This window comes from Zosterops lateralis (genome assembly GCF_965231275.1).
Source record: "Zosterops lateralis genome assembly, chromosome: 2".
Lineage (NCBI taxonomy): Eukaryota > Metazoa > Chordata > Aves > Passeriformes > Zosteropidae > Zosterops > Zosterops lateralis.
In genome coordinates, this window is record NC_139763.1 from 16323146 (window position 1) to 16346606 (window position 23461).

At 41.6% G+C, this 23461-nt stretch overlaps 2 protein-coding genes across 4 annotated transcripts in view; one reads left to right on the forward strand and one right to left on the reverse strand.

Moving 5' to 3' along the window:
- The window catches only part of MAP3K15 (mitogen-activated protein kinase kinase kinase 15), a gene marked incomplete at its 5' end in the record, with an annotated part of 79299 nt that extends 74049 nt beyond the window's left edge, over nucleotides 1-5250 (forward strand). For both annotated transcript variants that reach the window (XM_083883083.1, XM_083883084.1), the window contains 7 exons: nucleotides 787-972; nucleotides 1389-1494; nucleotides 2694-2904; nucleotides 3746-3858; nucleotides 4008-4105; nucleotides 4208-4284; nucleotides 4770-5250. In XM_083883083.1, the coding sequence (XP_083739209.1) occupies nucleotides 787-972; nucleotides 1389-1494; nucleotides 2694-2904; nucleotides 3746-3858; nucleotides 4008-4105; nucleotides 4208-4284; nucleotides 4770-4884 (906 nt within the window). In that variant the 3' untranslated portion in view covers nucleotides 4885-5250. The remainder of the gene's footprint in view (nucleotides 1-786; nucleotides 973-1388; nucleotides 1495-2693; nucleotides 2905-3745; nucleotides 3859-4007; nucleotides 4106-4207; nucleotides 4285-4769) is intronic.
- A 113-nt stretch (nucleotides 5251-5363) lies between these two features.
- PDHA1 (pyruvate dehydrogenase E1 subunit alpha 1) lies at nucleotides 5364-17546 on the reverse strand. 2 transcript variants are annotated; one of them, XM_083883111.1, is made up of 12 exons: nucleotides 17412-17546; nucleotides 16174-16188; nucleotides 14835-14903; nucleotides 13332-13505; nucleotides 12542-12668; nucleotides 10163-10254; nucleotides 9733-9825; nucleotides 8366-8521; nucleotides 8108-8179; nucleotides 7387-7454; nucleotides 6451-6559; nucleotides 5364-5817 (listed from the first exon to the last, which is right to left on the reverse strand). In XM_083883111.1, the coding sequence occupies exons 1-12, from the start codon at nucleotides 17475-17477 to the stop codon at nucleotides 5653-5655; spliced, it is 1206 nt and encodes a 401-aa protein (XP_083739237.1). In that variant the 5' UTR covers nucleotides 17478-17546; the 3' UTR covers nucleotides 5364-5652. The 2 variants fall into 2 exon arrangements, with proteins under 2 accessions (XP_083739237.1, XP_083739238.1); XM_083883112.1 differs by lacking the exon at nucleotides 16174-16188.
- Between the last annotated feature and the right edge of the window lie 5915 nt (nucleotides 17547-23461).

A 23461-nucleotide genomic window follows, 5' to 3' on the forward strand; every position in this document is an offset into this window, starting at 1 on the left:
AGCAACTGGGGTACATTTCTGCTCTGAGCTTAAACTGCAAAACAGCTGATAGCCTTACAAACAATAAAATTCAGAGTCAGAAATAATCAGGGCTTCAAGTATTTTCTACAATGAAGGGTTATTTAGTAGCAGCAAGTCCTGGTTCAATCTCCAGCTGTTTTGTAGCACTGCTGTAATCATCTCTTTTACATAATTTATGTAATATTCCCTTTACCTTTTAATTACAGAGGCTGCTCTTAAGACATTTAGATGGCTTTAACTGTGCAGGTTATAAACTGAAAACATAGAATAAATGCTGGTGAATCATTGTGTCATTTTAGATCTTTTTCTGACTTGGGATAAATGCATATATAAACATACTTTTATTCCTAAGGAAATCAAATATCTGCATGATTAGATAGAAGTCCAGGTTCAGCTTATTGAAAGGATAGCATCTTAAAAAAATTGGGTCTCTTAGCGACTCATTTTGCTCTTTTTATGGAGGAGAGCTGCCCTCTGCAGTACATAGCAGAAATGTGTAGTTATAATTTGGAACCTCTTCCCTTTGTGACAGCCACAGTAGCAGTAGGGTTTTTTTGAAAACAGAAATTGCTCTTTAATTTTTAACATTTTTTAAAGAAAAGATAACAACTAGAGAATTCGCAGAAACCAAAGTTCTCTGATTCTGTTCATCAATTTGAAATATACATTAGCAAAGCTATATTAGCCTAAGAATATTAATGCTACTAAATAGATGTTTAAAGACTCTGGGATTCATTTGAGATACATTCGTTACCTTTTCTCCAGAGTTCTGAAGAACTACAACTTTCAGTGGACCACATCAAGCAGATTATTGGGATTTTAAGGGACTTCATACACTCTCCTGAGCAGAGAGTAATGGCTTCTACAATATCCAAATTGAAAATGGATTTGGATTTTGACAGCACTTCCATTAATCAGATTCATCTGGTGCTGTTTGGATTCCAGGATGCGGTGAGTTCCATTCCTGGTGCAGGGGCAAATGAATTCTTTGAAGCATCACAGAAGAGTTTAGATTGGAAGAGACCTTAAAGATCATTTATTTCCAACCCTCCTTCTGTGGGCAGGGACACCTTCCATTACATCAAGTTGCTCCTGGACAAAGCTCATCCCAGGGGTTTACAGCTTCCCCACTGTTCCTCACTCCACTCTCTCCTTGTACTGTAGAAGAGTTGGAATGTCACAGTCTGGTTTGAAGTGGTTTGAAAGCTGTAGCTTAAAACTGTCAAATCTGATGTTTAGATTTTGAAAGATGGGAGGCTTTTAGTGCTGCATGCAGTTTTTACCTTATACAGCTTACTATGACTATTGGAAAATAAGGTTCTCTTTCCTTGGGTGTGAGCCAATGGTGTTTGCTTCTACTTTTACAGGTGAACAAAGTATTAAGAAATCACTTAATAAGACCACACTGGATGTTTGCAATGGATAACATCATCCGCCGTGCAGTCCAAGCAGCAGTCACTATTCTTATTCCAGGTAAATCAAAGTAGCTCAAAAGAATCCCTTTTTTAAGAAAAGGATTTCTGCATATCAAAGAGCTGTAGCAAATGGAACGGTTCAGATGTTTACTCTTTCAGCATGCCATTAACTGCACCCCATGCGCCACTCATCAAAAGACATGGGGTCAGAGTGTTGCAGAGAAAGAAAGGGTTGATCTGGAGGATTAATGCTGTACTTGCAGTACAAAAGCACATAATGAGGAGATAACCAGTGGTTCTGCACCCCCAGTGTGGTCCTGCCATGACAAAAAAGGCAAATTAAATTCAGTCCAAGCTGGAGATTTTCTAGTAAGAAAGAAAATTATTCTGTACATGTTAATGACATCCAGGGTTGGTAACACTGCACAGGTCTGGTTATGTGTTCAGAAAAATTGTTAATGAGCTGTGGAACAGATGTGTAGAAGGGAGTGCATTAATATGAGGAAGAGGATGATTCTGGCCCATAGAAGGACAATAGAGAAAAACACCAGAAGGAGGAAGATAAATGTCTAAGTACTGTCTAGGAATGCGTTAAGTTGGAAATATGCAAGTAGTTTTGTAACTGTGTAAAATGCTGAGCACCCCTTCCAGGATAAGAGTGTTCTGAGAGACTTAGTGACAGTCCAAAGTTACCATGGCTTTTAAAACAAAATTGGTCAAATATTTTAAGACTTTGTTTGTATGATAGAAATCACAACTGTTCTTTGGTAATAAGGGTGGCCACCTGCAGCAAGTTCTGAGAACTGGGGCTAGAAATTCTCCCTGGAGAAGAGGAATGCTTTGTACACTCTTTGGCCCAGGACATTAGGGAAAAACACCTTTTTTTTCTTTCTTTCTTTCTTTTTTTTTTTTTTTTTTTTTTTTTTTTTGCCTTACTATTTAGGAAGAATGCAAGCTTTCAGGGGTTTCTCCTTAACATATTTTATTGACTGTCTTATTACTCCTCTCATGGTATTTGTCCTGACTACAACAATGACCTACAGCTCTACCTCTGCTAGTGCATTGCTCATTCTAGAACCAATGCCAGAGAACCTGTGCTGCAGCTCACACAAGGCTTCACTACCCCCCTGCTCAGTGTTGCATTAAAGCACATTATGCAAACAGTCTCCCCCACCCACAGTAGTGAAGAACAAACCGCACAACCTCTGAAGACAGAATTAACAAAAAAATCTTATTCTTCCCCTTTCCTTTTGTCAGAGCTTCGCACTCACTTTGAGCCAGCATCAGAAACTGAAGGTGGGGACAAGGATGCTGATGAAATGGAGGAGAGTTTTCAGCCCTCTGACCAAAACGGGGCTGAGGACGCTGCCATCACATCAGGGGTCAGCACCCTCAGCTCTCTGGTGTCCCACGAGGCTCAGCAGCAGCTCAGCCAGGAGCTGGGCAGACTTAAACACGACACCTTAAGGTAACCCCCTGTAAAGAGACTCTGTTGCATGTTCAGGCAGTCTTTGAAAAGCTCTCAGACCTTGCTTTCTACAGTGATGGCTACACTGATGGCTACATACTTACCCATAGTACTGCTCACCTATTGCTTTGTGATAAAGCCTTCCAGGAGCACAAGTGGATTTGGAATATACTGGCAGTACAGTATAGCAACTGAACATCCTTCAGTATAACTTTTGTTTCTCTGTAATTAATCTATTAATTGCAGAACGTCATATGGGATTTCTACAGTAAAGTAATTAGGTGTGTGCAGCTGGGCCAGTTTCCTTCCAACTCCTTGGATGTCCCTGACTCAGTGTCAGTGCTTCAAAGCTGTTCCTGCAAGGAAAGGCCAGAGCAGCTCTGTCCTGCCTCATGGGACAGGCTGCCCACTAATGAGCTCAGGAGAGCCCTGCCCTGTTTCTCATGGGTGACATGTGTAGGCTGCTGCCAGCATGTTTACAGTTGAAGTTCCCATTCTTCTTTATGGATGTGATGCAAATCTGTGATCAGAAAGTCCCTGGAAAAACATCAGTGTTACATTGTTCTGTAGTAAACTAGGTATTAAAGGCAGCAACCTTGGTCAGGGAGGCTGCGGAACAGTAGGAACAGAATTTATGAGCTATTTACTAAATTCTACAGGTGAAAGCCTTCAAGTGGCACCCCTGAGTCTCAGACAACTAAAATGAAATCTCTAAGCCATTAGAGATGTTACTTACGACAGTACCTCACAAATGCCTCTGTTCTCATTAAAAATGATAATTTCTTTTCAGTTAGATGTATTCTCAGTGTGGCTGTGTTTGATCTCTCTTATATGCTACAAGGCTCTTGGAAAATCTTGTTCAGAAGGAGAAAGAATATCAGGCCCTCTTACGACAATCTTTGGAGCAGAAGACTCAGGAATTACACTTGCTTCAATTAAAACTTAAATCCAAAGGTATGAGGAGATACTGCAGTTACACAAAAACATATGGGGTCATGTGTTTGTTGAAAGGATGCAAAACCAAGTAGCTTAAGGTTCAGTTACCTGAAAACAACCACTTTGGCTCTAGTTTTGAGGTTTATTAACCTTTGTTTTCTTCCAAGATTCCCAGTGGTCTGCAGCAACTTGTACAGAGAATGCAGACCCTGAGCTCATGAACTGGCTGAAACAACAAGGAGCAGACTTGGATACCATTAAGAGGGTACAAATAAAATCACATTTAAAACCCCCCATAATTTTAGTCATAATTAGCAGTTGGGTTTCAAGGAAGGAATATTTATTTATGTATAAATTTGCCTTTTAGTTTGCTGAAGAAGATTACACACTAAGTGCTGTCCTTAATGATATCACCAAAGATGACTTGTGGTATCTTCAGCTGCGGTAAGAAAATACTATTTAGTTCATTGTTAAGAGCTTAATTAACATATTTTGTTAAAAACCTTTTAGAGTTTGGTTATTCAAATAGGTCAGTGACCATTGAATAGCCATGAGTTTCATCTCAAATTTTCTGATAAAAGTTTTCACATTGTAACTGACACAACTACACTGACAATGCTTTGAGCCATCTCCTTTGGCATTTATCAAGGTTGGGACCTTTTTCTGCACCCCTTCACTGTAATCATATGAAGAATAGGCAGTGAAGAATTTATTTTTCCTTCCCATTGATTTGGGTCCTTTTATCATCATTCTGTCAACCCCTGGCTGACCTGGAAGAACTTTTAGCTATAACCATAGAACAGTGTAGTTTGCTGTGTACTGTCATAACCAGTTGATCCTTGGGGTTTTTAGGTTTTACTTCCTGCTTACTTTAAGGCAGTGGAGACAAGAGAGTTCTCCCTAACTGTTCTCCATTTCCCTTCCTGCAGGGGTGGGCTTCGCTGCAGAATCTGGAATGCAATCCTAAACCACCGACGAACATCTGCCAAGACCTCAGCGCAGGTCAATGCCTTGGAAGAACACAAAATGGGAATAAGCAAATGAAATACATTCCCAGCACTTAAATTATTAGATGTATATATTTATATGTACAGTGGCCTTGCAGGTTTTGCACAGTTAGTAGCTTGTTTGACCATCAGTGTCACAGACAGTGAATAGTAACAGCTTCTAAGTCCATGTCAATGCATTTAAGTTATTTATGACAAGACTAATGCATACAATGCCTGTCAATGTAATGCAAAACATTAGCTGAGAAAACACCCACCTGAATTGGCTTCAGCATTGTGAAAACTGTGAACCTAAAATGTATTACCATTCTGCTGCCTGATAGTTTGAGCAGGGAGGGGATGTGCTAGAGCATGTCACCTCACTGTAGATTTATACAGCTTTTTGTATTAAAGTTACTCTCACTGAACTACCGAGAAAAGCCTGGTGTGATGTTTCCAATTAGTGACTTTCTGCAGCAAAAACAGAGCATGTAAAGGACATTTTTGTTCACGAAACATATCAAACAGACCATTAGATAAAGGTTGGTAAAGTTTAATTTTTATTTTTCTTTTTACACTGTACATAACACATACAGTGATCCAGAGGAAGTCAGTAAAGCAAATATATAGCACTTTAAATAAACCACTTTCTCTTGACCTTACTTCTTCTGAAACATTCAGCATGTTTAAGAAATTCCATACCTGAATGGATTTCCTTGCACATTTCCTCTTTTGAAAGAGCTCTTAAATAAGCTTAAGAGTTATTATAGTTCTTGTAAATGCATTCACTTATTCTTATGAATAAGTTACACCAATAAAAAGGCGTTTAGCCGACAGACTTGTACTTTATCCACTGGTTTGGGCCACGCACTTCAAAGGGTGGCTCATTGAAGTAGATGTGGTGACCCAGGTCTTCCAGGGGAGGCTCTGGGTCAGTGGTAGCAAACTGAGCAGCTTCCTCAATCTCCTTCCTTACTGCCACATCAATTTCCTAAACCAGAAATGCATGCTTATTAGAAGACAGCTCAGAAAAAGCATCAGAATTTTGAATTTAAATGCTGTGATAAAGTATCAGTCAGATCTAGTTAACAATGACTAGAAATATAAAAATAAAAACCTTTAAAAACTTCTTCCCTACACTGCATCATTTTGGGTAGTACTGGTACTTTACTGACAGAGGAACATGATCCTACTGAGCCTCTACATTTTCTGGTCTGATTATGTGAAATATTAAGTGTGTCAGTGCTATTTATTTTTTTTCTAACAGTTGACTCATTACAATATTTGCTTAGAGGCTTCCTCACTCCTTCAACTAGGATTATTCACTATTGGTTACATCCCTTTCCAAGACTCACCCCCTTCCTGGGGAGTCAAAAAGCCCAGGTAATTCTGATTTCTGTTAGAAAATGACACCCCCCAGCCTTTCTTAGCACACAAAAGCAAAAGGTCTTTCTAGCAGAACACAACTTCAGTAGCTGATCTGCAAGAAAACTTTGCCTTCACCTATAAAAGCGGTCTTAAAGCAAACCTTAAAGAACTTTAAAGAAAGCACTGCATGCTGCCTAGTGATGTACTTTCTGGAGATCATCAGAAGACCTTCCTGACATAGCAACTAAAACCATACCTTTAGTTCTTCAACACTTGCAAGGTTGTTGTTGACCATTCTGTCCTTCAGCAAAGTAATGGGATCACTTTTGCTTCTCACTTCCTGAATTTCTTCTCTAGTACGATAGCTAGGAACAAGACAGGCAAAGATGTGAACCCTGGAGCAGAGCAAGGTTCTGCACACAACTTACTTTTAGAAAGAGTTGTCAGGGATGCAGTGACAACACAGAACATTCATCGCCCAAAGGATGGCACAGCAGCAGCCAGAGGCCTCTGGAGAGAGATCTCTAAGTGCCAACTGAGCAGAAGCAGTTCCAGACTCAAGGGAAAGGGGAGCAAACCCAGCCTGAGACAGTTATCCTGAGGGAATGTATTTCCTCCCCTAGGGAGGGGGCTGCATGACTTGCCCATGCTTCCAAGTCACTGCAAGTTTCCAATGAAGAGCTGGGATACGTCTCTACTTCATGCAGACACATTCAGCTTTGTCAGTGGGAGCAATGCCCAAATCTCTCTAGCAACTGGATGTTTGTATTTTTAGGATCTGTTCGACTTGTCTGGTAACTCCAAACTGTTCCTGTAAATTTACCTTTACAGGATTTTAATCCTCTTAAAACCCCAGAAAAGCAAGATGCTTTTCATCCAAACCTTCATTAGGACACACCATAAGGTCACACTGAAAGCAGAATTCATTAATAGAGAGCAGAGAAGTGTAACTGACTTTGTGCTTGTTCTAAACCCACCCCTTTTAATTCTGCACTGAAACAAGTATGTTACATGGCCACAGATTATCAACTGAGCAAGGAGAGGAGTGAGCAGGCTGCTCATAGCAATTTCATCATAACCTTTAATTGCATCTGACATCTGATTTAAACACTGAATTTCACAGTTTAATGTCAGAATTTGGCCATCAATACTTCCTTTCAGTGAAAAGAAAGAAGAAAGAATGTGACAGTACCTTATTCCAGGGTCACTCATACTGTGGCCATGGTAACGATATGTCTGTAACTCCATCACAAGAGGACCCTTGAAATGAAAAGCAGTAACAGAGTGTTGCCACCATGAGTGACCAACTTGTTACACCACCAGCTAATTGCTAGAGCTGAATTGCACCAGTGATCAATTACTTTTATTCAATAGGTTTTTCTCAGTTTAATTTACATAATATTAGCACATATAGTTTCACACAGTAAAATGAAACCTAACTCTTTTCAAATTAAAGCGTGTGCTGATATTGTAAGCATTTATTTTCATGTTCTGATTTAACAGCTTTACAATTTCTTTCCTTCCACCATTACTCAGAATATTTCAAACTACCTGTTGTTTCTCACAGAGCCTTTATGACTTCAAGTATTAAGCATCTTCAAAAACAGTGTTACCATATTTGGGTGACAGGCACTAACACTGACTCACAAAACCTTTATTTCACTTTCCCTTTCTTGTAAATATAGAATGATTATTACCTTTCTTGATGCTTCCCCTAACTAAACACAAAGATCACAACTGCCTGACAGTCATAGCACCTTCCACAACAGAATGTAACTGTGGTAGAAATGGGGGAAAATGACAGTATAAATAATATATTAAGTGCTTGGTTAATACAAATTGAGGAACTGCTTATGGAGCAATAGCTTGCAAGAATTCCCCCCATAAAGAAGGAATGCCCACTACAGACTTACATTTCCAGATCTACAGTACTCAGCTGCAAACTTTACTGCTTCTCGGACACAGAGAATATCCATGCCATCCACCTGGTAATGAGAAAAGACATATTAAGGCAAAAAAATCCCAGTCTGCAAACTTCCAATCTCAGTATTTCCACAAGTGGAATAGAATTCACTTCAAGTAAATATATGTAGAAATAAAAGAAATACCTATGGATGCATTGTGTGGGTATGTGCACACATCTTCCCCCTGAAAAAAAAAGCTGTACTCACCCTGAGCCCTGGAATGAAGTATCCTCTTTTGTAGTAGTCAGTGCTGGCTGCAGCTCTTTCAACTGATGTTCCCATTCCATACCTATTGTTCTCACAAATAAAAATGCAAGGCAACTTCCATAAGGCAGCCATGTTGTATGTTTCAAATATCTGGCCCTGAAAGAAAATTAAGTTACATCTCAACAGAGAGCTCAGCCTTCAAGCATTAGGTTCTACTAAAAATCCTTCTCTTGCAGAGGTCTAGAAATGTTCATACTAAAAGTGATCTGAAACCAGCCATTTGCTATAGCTCAGAAGGAATAAAAGAGAAGCTACACTATAATGTAACTTTCATTTCAATCAGTAGTTTATAGAAGTTAATTTTTAAGCCTGAATCAGTATCTGTGTTAGGGTAGCACAAAACCTTCAACTTTAACTCAGGTATTACAGCAACAGTCATAAAAAAATTGACAACTGATTAACCTGGCAGGATGCTGCTACAGCAGAGTTAAGTTTGACTGCAGTGACTGCATCAGCCTTGTTGCTCTGAGTCAAATTCAGGGAAAGCCATGAACTGAGATCTCCACCTGTGCTTTGAAAGTGTGAAACTATCAATGGTACACTCTAAATCACCAACTGCTTATCTGGCTTATTGTCTCAGCTGATTACATGAAGAGACTGGCTGGAATGTCAGTAGTAACTGGCTCTGCCAGAATGCTCTGTCCTCTTCTCTGTCTTCAGAAACCTGATTTACACATCTTTCCCTATCCAGCAGCACTGTCATCTTCACTGCCATCCTTCATAGGTCTCGTTACAGCACAGACACTTCAGGGTCTCACACTTAGGTGAGCTGTGCACAACTGGAAAGAGAGTAAAGAATAACTGGAAACCCCTCCTCCCAAGATTCATGTACCAGTCACGTAATTAACATTAGCCTCACTCACTCCCTGAGTATCCACAGTGTTCCAGAACAGGAGCCAAAAAGCTCCACTAAAGCGACAAGGGCCAAGCCCAAAACAGGGGTGGGGAAGGACAGATGTTTATACAGGTCCACAATATGATAACAAACTGCAGGCACATACTACATTCCTGATACGTAAAGAGCACCTTGCAGTTAACTCCTTAACTGTTCACCTGAATCACTGAGAATCCTGTGAGGACTACACAGTTGTTGGAACACATCCCTGCTCAAACACCTAAGACAACTCAAATAAGAGGTGGCTTTGTCCAAAATCTGCAATATGCCTGGCCACCTCCATGGAGTTCATCAACACTGCCTGGGTTGCAGGTACACAGGGAGTGCAAAATGTGTTCTTCCAGCCCCTGGAGTAAAGGCAGAGCTCAGAGAGCACAGAGGGAAATCGATTCTCCCAGCCATGCTCCTTTACCTGATTGGCTGCACCATCCCCATACAAGGCCAGGCAGATTTCATTTTTACCATTGTATTTACAGGCCAGTGCAATCCCAGCTCCAAGAGGAACCTGCCACAGAGTACAGGACAAAGTATTTTAGAACAACATTTAAAGAAGTTAAAGATAGGCAGGCTCTGAACTTTAAGGAGACATTTAGGCTGTTAGAGACCTCCTCAACAAACAAGCTGTTACCCACCCACTTCCCTTTGTTACAAATGTTATTACAGCCAAAATATAAACATGACCTGTATTCTCAATGTGATTCACTTTTGCTACAGTTTACAAAATAATGAGCACACCAGAATAAAACATACAAGCTTACACAACACAGAATCTGAGAGGAAACACTGAGAAGCAGCAGGACCCGAATTCAGTCTGTGCTTTAAAACAGAAGTCATGTACATACCTGAGCACCAACAATACCATTACCACCATAAAAGTTTTTGGTATACATATGCATTGATCCTCCTTTTCCCTTTGCACATCCTCCTTTTCGACCTGAAACATGAATAACAAGCAGTTTATTTTTTGGAGGAAAAATATACAAATGAAAACATCTAATTCAGTTCCTAAAGATAGTAACACTAAGACCACGTTTCCATCATTAGATCTGTGTGGAGTTAGGACATGATGGCCTCTCTCATACAAATTCAAAGTTAAATAGCTCAGAAAACAAATAAGAGAAGGGGGGAAAGAGAAAATAATAATGAAAGCATAATTCCAGAAATATCAATGAGATTAAGAAGTTTTAAAACCAACCAAAAGTTTCAGTGTCCTACTATACAAAAGTACTTGCAGATAAAGAGTGGATGTTTTTAAAAGACAACAAGGTCTCATATACATAATCTGCAAGAAGTATATTATTACTTCTGGCTTCTGCAAGAAAAGTTCCAAATTCATTGCAATAATTTAGACTTGTCTTCCCTTTGACAGTAACCACGTGTAAAAATTACCAACAGGACACCAAAAAACCCCCAAAACTATCAGCTCCCCATTCCTCCCCAATATAAACATTAGTCATCCAGCCCAGCTTTATTCAAGGGGTAGTTTGAAGATAACCAGTGATCCATGAAGCATTACAACAAACCCTACTTAAATGAACCCATCTAAGAACACTGAATTTCTCAACAGCCCATTCAATTTCCTATCCTGACCTGTCTTGTTACTACTCATAGGAAATTGTATTTCTAATAAACACAGCTTGTCTGACTGTTTTTTTTTACATTAGCTTTGGTGTTCATTTTAGAAGTGGGTCTCTTTCTGAAATTTGTACTTCTTTCTTATAGTGGATCATTTTTATTATTGATATTTCTCATACCTTTCCTATATTTATTAATTGGCTTAGTGGGAACTGTTACAGATTCTGCCAGCCAGGACCAAAGAAAAAGAAGTCTAATTTTTAGAAAAACAGTTTTATGAGTAAGTGCTATTTACCTTTAGTAAGCTCCCTCCACGTTTTGTACAGTCCCTTCTTGTATTTTGAATGTACTTAAGAACTCCTAATTAACCAATGTTACCTTTTGCTACATTTTCTACTTTTCTTAGAACACAAACTCATTTCCCATGTAATTGTCAATTCTCCTGTAAAGTCTTTCCATAGCTTGTTTCCTATAATCTTATCTGCTAGTTTTATTTTGGGTGACTCTACTTCCTTCTCTTTCAGTGAGTTTTTTAATTCTGTCATTTCCTGGTCATTGTAACTCTTGCTGTCTCTCAGTTTGGCATTTGTAGTCAAGATCTTTCTTTGCAAGAGTGGGCTCTAGCAGTTCTCTCTAAGAACTTCCCCCAAGTGTCATTTTCTGGAACAACAGTCTCTTTACCACAGCTGCTCCTTCCCAATTAAAAGATCCCCAATAAAGTAAAACATAGTATTATAGAAAATTATGTATGTCATGAAATGAAAAAAAATCCCACCACATTACCACTCATATTTATAGTTTCAGGGCCCACAGCTGGCTTCAGTCACGACAATCTTCCCACTTACTTTCTGACTTACCAGTATCCGGTGACACTCGGCAAATCAGTCCCCACTGAATTCTGGGCTTTTGTGCACGTTACAGATATGCATACTTAGCACACACAACTCTTAGCTTACAAAATCAAACTGCTTGTCTAACCCCCAAACAGGCTTTCTATACAAACATTTCTAACATGCAGATTCTCAGAACAAGTCTTTATTATACCAGTGATTCATAAAGCCTTCAAGCTCCTTGCTCACTTCTGGCATCTGTTCAGAGATTTCTTAAGAGTTCATCAGGCTGATCCTCTTTTTCCTGCTCCATCCTCACCCCTGGTGTGGACAGCCAGCTCTCCTTCTGCAAAACCTCTGTCTCGTTTATCATTTAATATTCTTGTTGGAGTCAAATTTCCTCAAACCATTCAGTTTATCATTATAGGTATAAGTCTTCCAAAGACTTCATCAGCATAATTCTGAAAATCCAAGTCTGTCTCCTAGTGAGGATAACGCCCTGTCTCACTGAGGGCAAATGCCCACCATCAGCAAGTTCAAAACTGCTGCAGCACAATGAATACAGCATATGGTATCAAGAAAAATCTTAGGAATTTGTGCTTTAGAAGTACCAGCACTTAAATATTCCTTGTTCATTAATTTTCACAATAAAAATTACTGATTCATAAACTTGAAACAACTGATCCATTCTGCTATGTCACTGAACTGCTTCTGAAGGCCCAGTATACTTTGTTCACCAACATCACTTTGAATTTGAGCACAAAATTCTGACACAAGCAGAGCAGCAAGTGATCCTCAGTCCTTGGGAGCACAAACCTGTGAGTTCAGCGAGAATCTCCCGCACAGGCACCCCTCGGGTGAAGGTGAAGCCGTGGGCTCTGTAGGCTGTTATCACATGGTCTGTGGGCTTTATGGCGGCCTCAATGCCCACACAGCAAGCCTCCTGTTACAGGGACAAGGGAGGTCAGCAAGGAAGAAAAACACACAGCTCCCACATCAGCACTGTGGCACACTGCTCATCCCACTCACAGCAAATATTGGCAGGTCACGGGAAGAGCACAGATACAGGAGACTGACTTAAATCCCAAGTGTTGCTGACAGGCCTGGAGCTACAACAGCCTTGGGCTCAAAATTCCAACCTGATTGACTAGCAAAGACACATAGGAGGGGAACCACAATCTACAAAAATCTGGAGAATTTCCGCCCCCCCCAGTGAAGTATCTCAACAACCACAACTCAAAAACATCAGGGGATAATGGACAGACAAGCAAATAAAAAAAAAAGTTTCAGTAAGTTCATGAAGTTTCTTCTCCTGGCTCTTGCTTTTTCAGTGGGCACATGATCCATGAGATACAGCAACAAAAGCCATCAATGAAACTTGAGGGAGAAAATGTAGGCCTTCAAATGTGCTCATTCCTCACATTCAGCTGATCTACAGCTACACTGTGCCCTTCCCCATCTTTGTGTCTCTACTCCTCCCCCCTCCCTGTCCCTCTCCTTCTCTCACAATGTACACAGATACTCAGTTCTACATTTTCCACTCTATTAAAATTCCTACATTAAATAAGGCACGACAATATAAAACCTCCTGGCCAGAAGTTCCTACCTGACCATCATATAAGTGGCAGAAGCCACGAATAATCTTCTGCTTGTAGAGCTGGTCAGACTTGAGCTCCATGCGCCGGATCGTCTGCATGGTCTTGTAGTACTGGAGCCCCTCCTCTCGAGTCATCACGGCCGTGGTGCTGGGCCCTTCCTCCAGACGATGGAGGTCACACTTCTACAAGGTTAAACAGGTCATTGTTTCCTGAAAATCATTCATTCTATTTATGAGTATTGCTTAATTTTTTTTATGATCTGCCATTTTCAAATTCAGAGTGTAATTCCTTTAAAAAAAAGAAAGCCAGCAAAAGCTAAACTCATAGGTGAGGACAGCTGTGCACTGTTTCAGAATTCAGGGAAATAAACTCCTTATTTTTAATAAAGACAAATTCCTACTCCCAAAATAAAGTCTTGTTATTCCTACAAGCAGAAGATAAACTAAAGTCCTCCACAAATATGGCAAAAAGCACACTTCCATGGTTGTTGTGCACCAAATACTTGGTAAGAGCCACAGCAACTTAGTGAAGAGATAAGAAAGATCAAGAGTTTCCTCTGTTAAACAGTTTGTAAGATTTGACCTTCAGCTCTGCTACCCCTATTATAAAAAAATTACTTAAGAAATTACTCTGGCAGTGCATATTAAATGGTCAAAACACTTCTATATAGGTTACAGACAGTTTATATCAAAGCAAAAGTCACTCCAGAGCAAATCCACTGACATTTAGATGAATTGAATACAACACCTGGGCACACTACTCAAGACAATTCTGCTTCCAAGTCCACAGAACAACAGAAATTCTGGAGTCTTGTCATCAACACAGGACCAAATATTAAACCTTGTATCTACTCATAAAAGACTTTTCATATAAACATATTCCTTCCCTTCCACCTGAAACAATTTTCATACTTCACAGGCACAGCCAAGCAGGGAGAGGCTGGAAAACAACCCAAATTATTTCTTTCAGATTTTCTTCCACTAGTTCCTGAATGAAACACCAACACAAACGCTACTGCCAATAGAAACACCACTTTTTCCTAAGACGCAGCCACAGCTGAAAGCTGACAGAATATAACACACATTTTCTGAGCAGCATCAAGTCAAACATTGAAAGGAAGCCATATTTTTTCCACAAAAACCCACACAGCCCTCAACCAGCTGCATGATTGGGATAGGCTGCAAACATCTAATTGTTTGAAAAGCATTAAGGAAACAGCAGAACAGAATAGAAAAAGTTCTTTAGCACTTTTCTGAGTCTGTTCTCACAGCTGCATTGCAGTATCACAGCTGCAAAGAATCTTCACATTTTTAGGAAACATGTAACGTTACCACACACTGCCAGCACAGTACTTCCAGCTGCACTTAGTAATCAGGTCAGATAGTGAGGGGTTTGGTTCTGGAAATTCAAACTGTGTTTTCTAATTTAAAGAGATATGGGGACCAGTCCATCAGGCAAAGATCTGTAACAAATGCTTACAAAGAATGCCAGTATTAAATGTTCCTCTTTACCTTAATCTCAAATGTAGCTTCACTTGCAAAGTCTGCATAGTTACGTGATGCAACCATCACCCGAGAGGCCTTAAAAAAAAGACAAAACCAAAGCATGAGCAATGTTTAAATGTAATTATTAAGATAAAATATGTGACTTTTCAAGTAATTTCTAAGAGTACTCCCAAACTGAAATAACTTATAAATTAGACTCACCTGTAGCATAACCCATAAGACTAGGGAACTTCTATTCTGTATGCCAAAGTCCTTTATAACCCAGTATTTAAAATTAAGATTAGAAAAAGACAATTTAAACTGGTAATACTCTTGAATATAAGGAGAGGCAGCCAATCCAGGCTTTGATTGCTGACTCTCTGTGCTGACCGGAATTTTGCTTTGATAGAACAAAGAGAAACCAAAACCAACCAAACAAAAAGGATTCAGCAGATATCTGAAATATAAACTACTCTCATTTTTTAATAGGAAGGGAAACTGGGGGGATTCAAAGCTATAGCAATGGAGAGAGCATCATTTCAGTAACAGCATGGCCACTACTTAAAAATTATGTGGAAACACATAAGGTACCTGAAGATACAAGAAACAGAACAACAGAAAGTGTGGCATGGTGGGAGAGAGATAAGAAGGATGTTTAAAAATACATTCCATCTTAAGAATGAACACAAGCTATTGACAAACTAATGGAAATGATTTGAGATGACTTCAGCAAGTCTCACTGCAGGATCAGCCAGGATGGGCCCATGTCCATGCATGCACTGTGGCCACAGCATAAGGAATTACATCTGTAGTGGCAACACTCTACTGCTGATTAAGCTACAAAAAAGCTTCAGCAGCTCCTTCAGTCAGAGAATTCACATACATTTAACTGAAGGCACATGTCACCAAAATTTTGAGAATGTTCAGGTCACCATCTCCAAAAAGGGTCTGACTGACACGTGTGAAGCTTGGGAGAAAATTCTCAACCCATCCTGGTTACCTCCTCTGTTGCATATCAACTGGATTTATCAGTAACACTGCCCCCATTCACCCTGCCCTGTTACCAGCTTAAATATTTAGAAGTTTTAATTTAAAACCAAGTTTCTACACTATTTATCACAAAGCATCAGTATTATTGGTATCGTTTAAGAAAAGCTATTTTACTTCTAGAGCCGGAAGTAAATCCAGTCTGGATTTGCAGTATCATGGAATGGCTGGGGCTGGGAGGGATCTCTTTAGGCCACCTGGTTCAACTCCCTGCCCTGAACAGCACATAAGAGCACACTGAGGTGTCTGAACAAAAGCCCTGATACATGGGCAGGACACCTATCAAAGTAAACCTTGACAAGACTGATTGAGGCCTTACCTCACTAACGGCTCCCTAGGTTAGCAGCATTTGGAAGGAAAAAAAAAAAAAAAAAAGAAAAAAAAAGAAAAAGAGTAAGTAGCTGTACCAAATAATGAGGGGAAGAGAAGTCAGCAAATTATTATCCAACTAGAACAGAACACTGCAAGTGGTAGTTTCCATACATGGAAATCCATCTGTACACCCTGGAAAATGCTCAAAGCATATATGAGATACTGCTTTATCAATTAAGTCTACCTCTATTTATTTGGTAATTTATGCCTTCACTAAGGCATAGGGACAATTCAAGGCAAGTATTTACATATTTGGTAAGCAGTAAGATCCAAAAATCTTGGTTAAAATATCTGAACCAGATCTACTTTGGAATTCCAGGAAAACATGGTATTTCCAGAGCAGGCCAAGTAGTAAGGGACTGATTTTAGGCACCTATATTTCTAAAACTTAATCTAGAGACTGTATTTGTGAATTAGGAAATACTCCTAGATATGCAGCCCCAAGACAGATAGGAAGAGCTTCCAGTAAATGTTCTCCCCTGTGTTATTCTGATGGATCCAGGCATGCACAAACAGTGAACCCCTGGGTGAGGGAGCTGGCTGGGAACGGGGATACAGCAACACGTGCTCTCCATGGCGAAAAGGCAGCTGATTTCCAGTTACCGAAAAGTCCCCTTTAACTCTGGGCTCGCCAACAAGTTTTTTTCAGCAGGGTAAATTTTTCCTCGTGGCCACAGTCATTACAGTGGAATAAGCAGAATGAAATGGTAAAAGTACGATTTTTCACACAAGAGCGATAAAATTTAACAAATGACTCACACTAATAACAACAAAAACACCCAAACTTTGAAAGAAAATTCATGCAGACACTGAAAGGGGCTGTTGGCTGAGCAAGGGGAGGTCAAGCAGCTCAGTCAGGCGCGGATTCCTCTGAAGGAGCTGTGCAGTCCGACAACACAAACAACACTGATCAAACCCTGCGCCATTATCGCCTTAAAAAGCTCCTGCACGCGGCGACCATTTTACTGTCACTCGGGATCGTCGCGCAAAGGGAAAGAAAAAACAAGGGTTTGGGGTTTTTTCCTTTAATTTTTTATTTTTTTCAGTTTTTCTGTTTTGCCGGCGGAGCCGCGTTCCCGGGCAGGTCCCGGAGCTCCGCCCGCGCCCCGCGCCCCTCCCACTCCGCGCACGGCGGGGCGCACACCGGCCTGGCCGGCACCGGCCGCGCTCACCGCCCGCACTCACCGTTCTCCCGGCGGCCGCCGGGCCCTGCAGTATCCGGGAAAGCGCGGCCAGCAGCATCTTGCGCATGGAGCGGGCAGGGTCGGCAGAGCCTGGCGCGGAGTCCCGGCCTCCGCTCTCCTTCAGCCGCCGCCGCCTCCGCCGCGACCGCAGCCCGTCCTGTGTCCCCGCGCCCTGCGCATGCGCGGGCCTGCGCCGCCGCGGCCGCCCGGGCAACGCCCCCTGGCGGGGCCAGAGCCGTAATGTCACCGAAGGTCATTCCGTGTGGGAAGGGGGAGCGGGTTTCCTCAGGGAACCCCGGGGCGCGGGGGGGGGCGAACCGCGTCCTGCGCACCTTGTGCGGCCTAAGCGTTAGGGAGAATTTTGGACATTCGGAGGAATTTCTTCTCTGAATGCGTGATTAAGCACCGAAATGGGCTGCCCAGGGGCTGGTGGAGTCACCGTCCCTGGAGGTTCTTTAAGGATACGCTGGACACGGCCCTCAGTGCCGGGGCCCAGCTGACGTGTGGTGTCGGATCATGGGTGGGGCGCGATGATAACACAGGTCTTCGACCTCATCGATTCAGTGACTCAGGCTTGAGTTTAATGTTCTGCCACACGAGAGCGGCTCTGAGCGCATTCCCTGTTTTTCAAATGCATAAAATAAGTGTTGGAACGGTTTCCTTTTAACCTCACAGGCATCCGTTCCTTGGGAAATACACAGCAGAGTTAAGATTTAACTTAATGTTGCGGAGTCCTCCCATCGTATCACACCTGGTGATCTCCGGCCGATCTCCCCTGCACCTGCTGCCGGCCCCGGGCACCTGAGGGCGGGTCCTGGCTCTGCCCAGTGCTCGATCCAAGCGGGCCGCCCCCCCTGCTGTCCCAGCTCCGGGCTCTGCCCAGTGCCCGCTCCAGGCCGCCCCCCCTGCTGTCCCCGCTCCACTCCTGCCCTGCCCTGCGCCCCTGGGCTGTGCCCACACCCGCATCACCCCGCAGATGGACACGGAAGAGATACAGCTGACGGTTTTTGCACTTCTCCCCTGTTCCTCGCCAAAGAAAACCCAGAAAGTAAATCCTGTTCACCTGTGGGCATCACAAGTGCTTGTGTCTGCTGAATCCTGCGGGGAGCACGAAGCTGATGTTTTAGGCGTAATTTCCACTGATAATGTGCCTCTCAAACAACCCCCTTCACTTCCATCAGAGAAGACTGAAAGTGCCATCTTGTTTCCAAAATACGGCCTCATCTGCCTCCCCACTGTGCTGTTCAGCTCCTTCCTTGGCCTCCCCCCTATAAGGACACTTGTGATTTCTTGCTCACCTCATCTGGAACACAGAGTGGGAAGAGACGTAGCCATCTCTCATCTCATAAAGGTGTAGTGAAGAAGCCTGACTTTTCATGTATTTAGTTAGTTCTTGCTCTCAGAAAAACAAACCCAGGCTTGGTTATCAGCTTGCTGGAGGACGGAAAAATTAACCAAACATTCTTCAGCTTCAAGTGCTGGTGACAGTGCCAGGCACTGGCAGTGCTCAGCATCCTCCCATTGTGCTGCTGCACTGCAGGTTCCCTGGCATATGCTTTGCCTTTAGATAGGCTGGGATGTATAAAAGGAGCAAAATACTGCTACTGATTTTCACATCTAAGAAAAAAAGTCTGTAAATATTATCACTTTTGCAATCATGAAATCTATCCAGGAGTAGCCAGACAGTGCTGTTTCCAGTGTCCCAAGGGACAAAACAGTTCTTGCTAATACCCTGGTAAAGGCAAGTCTCTGCAGGACCCTCTTGTGAAATCTTTCTTGGCATGTAACATGTTGGAAATTTGAATTTTGCAAGTCAGTTCTACACTACTAAGCAGATTTAGGCTTCCCTCATGAGGCAGTAACAGTAGCTGACCTCCAGGAAAATGAAGGGCAGAGTGAAAATATTGATCAGTTGTCTCAAAAGGCATTTTTCCTAGGGTGCCTTTAGTCTGCAGCACTTCACTGCTTGGAGAGCACGTACTTGGCAGTGTCCAGCAGACTTGCTGGAAATGTTGTTCTAAAGGCAGGGAGTGGCTCTGCAGCTAAAGAAAACATGAAAACATTATCCTGAAAGATCGTGTGTGATTTTCCCCAGGGCATCCAAGGTGCTGTGACACCCCCAGAGGACCCAGGACACTTCCAAATAGTGTAGCCATCTGTCTGGAAACTTGCAACCTGCATTTTTGTCAGTCAGTCTGCACATTCCTGGAGAGATTACTGATGGATTTGTGCACATCGATTGTGTTCATGCACACACCAGTTACATCTGTGAGGCTCATGAAGCACACATAGGACTGTCCTCCTGCCCAACTCAGGTTTATAGCAAGGCTAAGTGGCACCTGGGCTGGGATGACTTGCTCATGGGAGGATGCTGAGGCTGTCAGAATTTCCTGCACTGCATGACAAAGGAAGGATTCACCTTCTGCTTTTAATAGTTTTCACATTCTCCAAATGAGGTTCATCAAAAGAATGAAGTGTAGTGACATCTGTGTATAAGGCAGGAAGCTTCTGGTAAACTCACATGCCAATTCACCAAGCAACACCATGAAATAAAGGTTTCAAGAGATCACTGAACAATTGTTAACTGGACATTTACTCCTGCTCAAAGGAAAATTATTATTATTATTACAAAAGAATGCAGTCAAGATGATTTCAAGTTTAGTGTTGTTACCTGTTCCTTCTCCTAATGAAAGAAAAAAAAAGCAGAGCAGATTTTATATTTACACAATTGTACACAGATGTTATCAACACTTCTAATAGTCATTGGAAATAGTTATTTAGATAGGAAATGATCCTTTTTTGTCCTCCCTGGAAATACAGTAAAGCATTGAGTTGTATCACCTCTGCCAATTTTTTTTTACTTTTCATGGTATTTCATTAATATTAATATGTTTTCCTTATTAAAAACTCTTAAAACATCCTGAAATTATTAAATTGTCCTACAGAAAACTAATGCAGAAAGCTAATTCATGAATGAGGTAAACAACGAAGAGGAAAACAGAATAAAATCATAACAGAGAACAACACTAAAAAATAATTTCATGAAAGATGATTATGTAAGATTTCATAATGGAGTACCTTGCCATGTGTGACTTTAGTATTACATCAAGGGTGTGTTCCATGGCAGTTGGCCAAAACTCATCCTGTTCCATTGTTCTGGGTGTGATCCTAAAATGTTATTTTTCGGGTTGCAGCTGCTGTTACAAATGTCTGCCATTGCACTGAAAGCAGAGGGGAGCATCCAGGACTCTCCCCAGCTGACTGTCTACATCCAGGTGAAAGCAATCCCCACCTCATTCCAGGAGCCAGAAGTTTGCTGCATCATTTTTCTTCCTCCTGTGCCCCATAGCTCTAACTCAGCAGGCAGCCAGGGTGGCTGCCAAGGAGCAGCTTGAGGCCACATTGCTTCAGCCTCATTTCCTCCGTGGGAGGATCCCTGCCCTGACACACTTCTCCAGGTCTCCTGGGTGGCACCCTATAGTGGCCCCTTAAATTGTAATCTCTGTTCTTCATGTTCATTTAATTCAGAATGCTTGAAGTAAGCTGAGGCCACGTAGCAGCCCTTCTGAGTGGCATTTGAATGTCAGTACAGGAGGACTGCTGCGTGCTCGGCAGTGTAAGAACCTCTGTGGTGGATGGTGAGCTGGCTCCATGCATTTTGGAGGAGAGGCTGGGGAGGAGGGTGGCATGGTCACACAGCAGCCTCCAGGTCCCTGCCCTGACTTCCTGGTGGGAAGCAGTCAATTAATTCTGATTAAGAGCACACAAGTGGATGAACATATTCAGATGTGAATGACAAAGGACCAGATTCCTGGGACTGGGCTGAAAAATTAAGTTATCAAACAGAACATATGTAGTCTTCGTTACTTTTCCATATTTAAAACCTAAATCACCAGTTTCAGTCCAGATGCATCCTCCCATTCTAAATATAAATAAATACGCTATACTGTTTTTAACTGCTCAGCAGGAGCAATCTTTTCTCTCCTTATTCTTTGTTTTGCATTTCCATTTGTCTATCTTCTCCCATTTTTCTTCCTGTCCTCCCCACTCTCATTTAATTTTCTCATCCAAACATTTCTTTTCTCAATTTCCCCTCTTCATTTTCTCAGGTCTGCGTTGCTTCTCTGCATTTCTCACTGAAATCCCTTCTGACTAATTCCTATTTAGTCCTACATGTTCTAGTAGTTCTGGCTTTAGACAGCAACATAGATGGGGGAATTAGAACACTTAATTGTACTGTCAAAATCCATCAGATGATTTGCTTCCTTTGGAGTCACTGGAATTTGGATGACAGGCAGTTTTCTAGGATCTTCCAGATGTTTTGCTTCTAGTACTGATAGAAAAGTGGATTAAGAAGGTATAATTTCTGTTCTTCATTCTGATTGCTTTTCTGCATTATTATTTGAGAAACACCAACATCTTGAAGGAGGAAGATGGTAATGAAGTTATAATGTCATTTTTCATGCTTGAATTTTTTATCCTTTTATGCTTCTGTGCTTCTCATTATGTTAACTTTCTTGGGTTTTTAGTCCCAGGAACATTTAGTATTACAACATACAGAGAAGTAGTGCTGTAGAAAAGGTTCTACCCATTTACATACTAAAATCCGTGGGAAAAGAGATGTTACTTTACTCATCTGTGTAAGCCCAGCTACTGTAGAGGTATTTGAATGTAACATTGATCAGCTTGAAAACTGAGCAAAAGAAACCAGACGTATTTTCTGTTGTTGCTGTATCTCACTGAAAAGTTGTTTGAGACTCAGTTCAGTCCTTCTGCATTTTGATATATTTTCATGTATGTCTTTCAGGTATATACAAACGTATAGTTTTATTCAAAAATGAGATCTTAGGCTTTGTGTCCAGAAACCTCAGGCAAATGCTTTAAACAAACTTTTGTGAAACCCAAGTTCATGGAAAGCTTTGTAAAGAAACCAACTGTTTCTACTTAATGTTTTTTACACAGGGGTCCTTCTTCTGCTGTGTTGTGTTTCCCATCACCTTAGAGATAACATTTCTGTTGATAAAGCTCTATGTAACACCTTCCTTTTTCACAGTGCCAGAATATTTTTGAACAACACTAACTTGTGAGCCACTTCAGTGCCAATTCTTTCCTGCAGGATTTTTGCCAGTTCCCTTGCTCACTGCCTGCCTTTTCTTTGCTGGATTCTGCTCTCTGCTACTAGCAGAAACCACTGATTTACATCCTGTCTTTCAGATTATTCTTCCAGTTTTACAAACAACTGAGTTCTAATCCTCTGCCCCGCTCAGGTTTTGTCTCGCCCGAGTTAAATGGGAGATTCTGTAGTTCCTTATATGTCCCAATAATACAATTTAATAAAACAGGGACATTCTGTCAGAATTGTGTTACCAGCATAATCACAGATAACTATTCTTTGATTGTAGGCGTTATTAGAGGGTGGGAATGAGAGCTGTGTAGCAGAAGTGCCGTGAGGCGGCACTGTAGCCCAGGGATGGAAGCGCCTCTGCACTTTCCCCTGCAGTCAGTAGCGAACCATTTCAGCAGTGGGGCGCTGGAGGTTGCCTCGTTACTCGGGAAAGTCATGTTAGGATAATGTTAAGGGGACAAACTGAAAATAAACTGGTTACATAGAATGGGTGTGACCACTTGGTATTGCTTCTCCACTTGTGTCCGTGGTGTTTATTTCCTTTCCCTGAGCACAAGGAAGGGGATCAGTACCTGATCTGTTGCTATTGCCCCCAGTAACCGTGCTCCCTCAAGGGAAGGAATGCCTAGTTTAGATTTGTCCTTTAATAATTTCGATGTTTATCTGGTTTGAATGGAGCTCATACATCCGAGGGGAATCAAATCTATACCACCCTCTTCCCCACACCAGAGAGACACAGCAGCACTGGTTGTAAAGTTTTTTTAACCTCTGCAAAATCCAAGCCAGTGCTATGGTGTGCAGAAAGAGTTGTGTACCACAAAATCCCCACCCTGAGGGATGTGTCATGACCATTCTATACCAAACTCTCACAATATAAAGCCATTTTGCACTAAGCCACATTGATCCTGACAGCCCTTCGCGGATTG

Bases quoted from the DNA above. Each gene is read 5' to 3' on its own strand.
- PDHA1 (XM_083883111.1), bottom strand. From the start codon at position 17,477: ATGCGCAAGATGCTGCTGGCCGCGCTTTCCCGGATACTGCAGGGCCCG. The intron at 8,522-9,732 runs GTAAAGGAGCAT...ATTTTCTTTCAG, and splicing joins GGGATGGTGCAGCCAATCAG to GGCCAGATATTTGAAACATA. The intron at 8,180-8,365 runs GTGAGTACAGCT...TCTCATTACCAG, and splicing joins ACTTCATTCCAGGGCTCAGG to GTGGATGGCATGGATATTCT.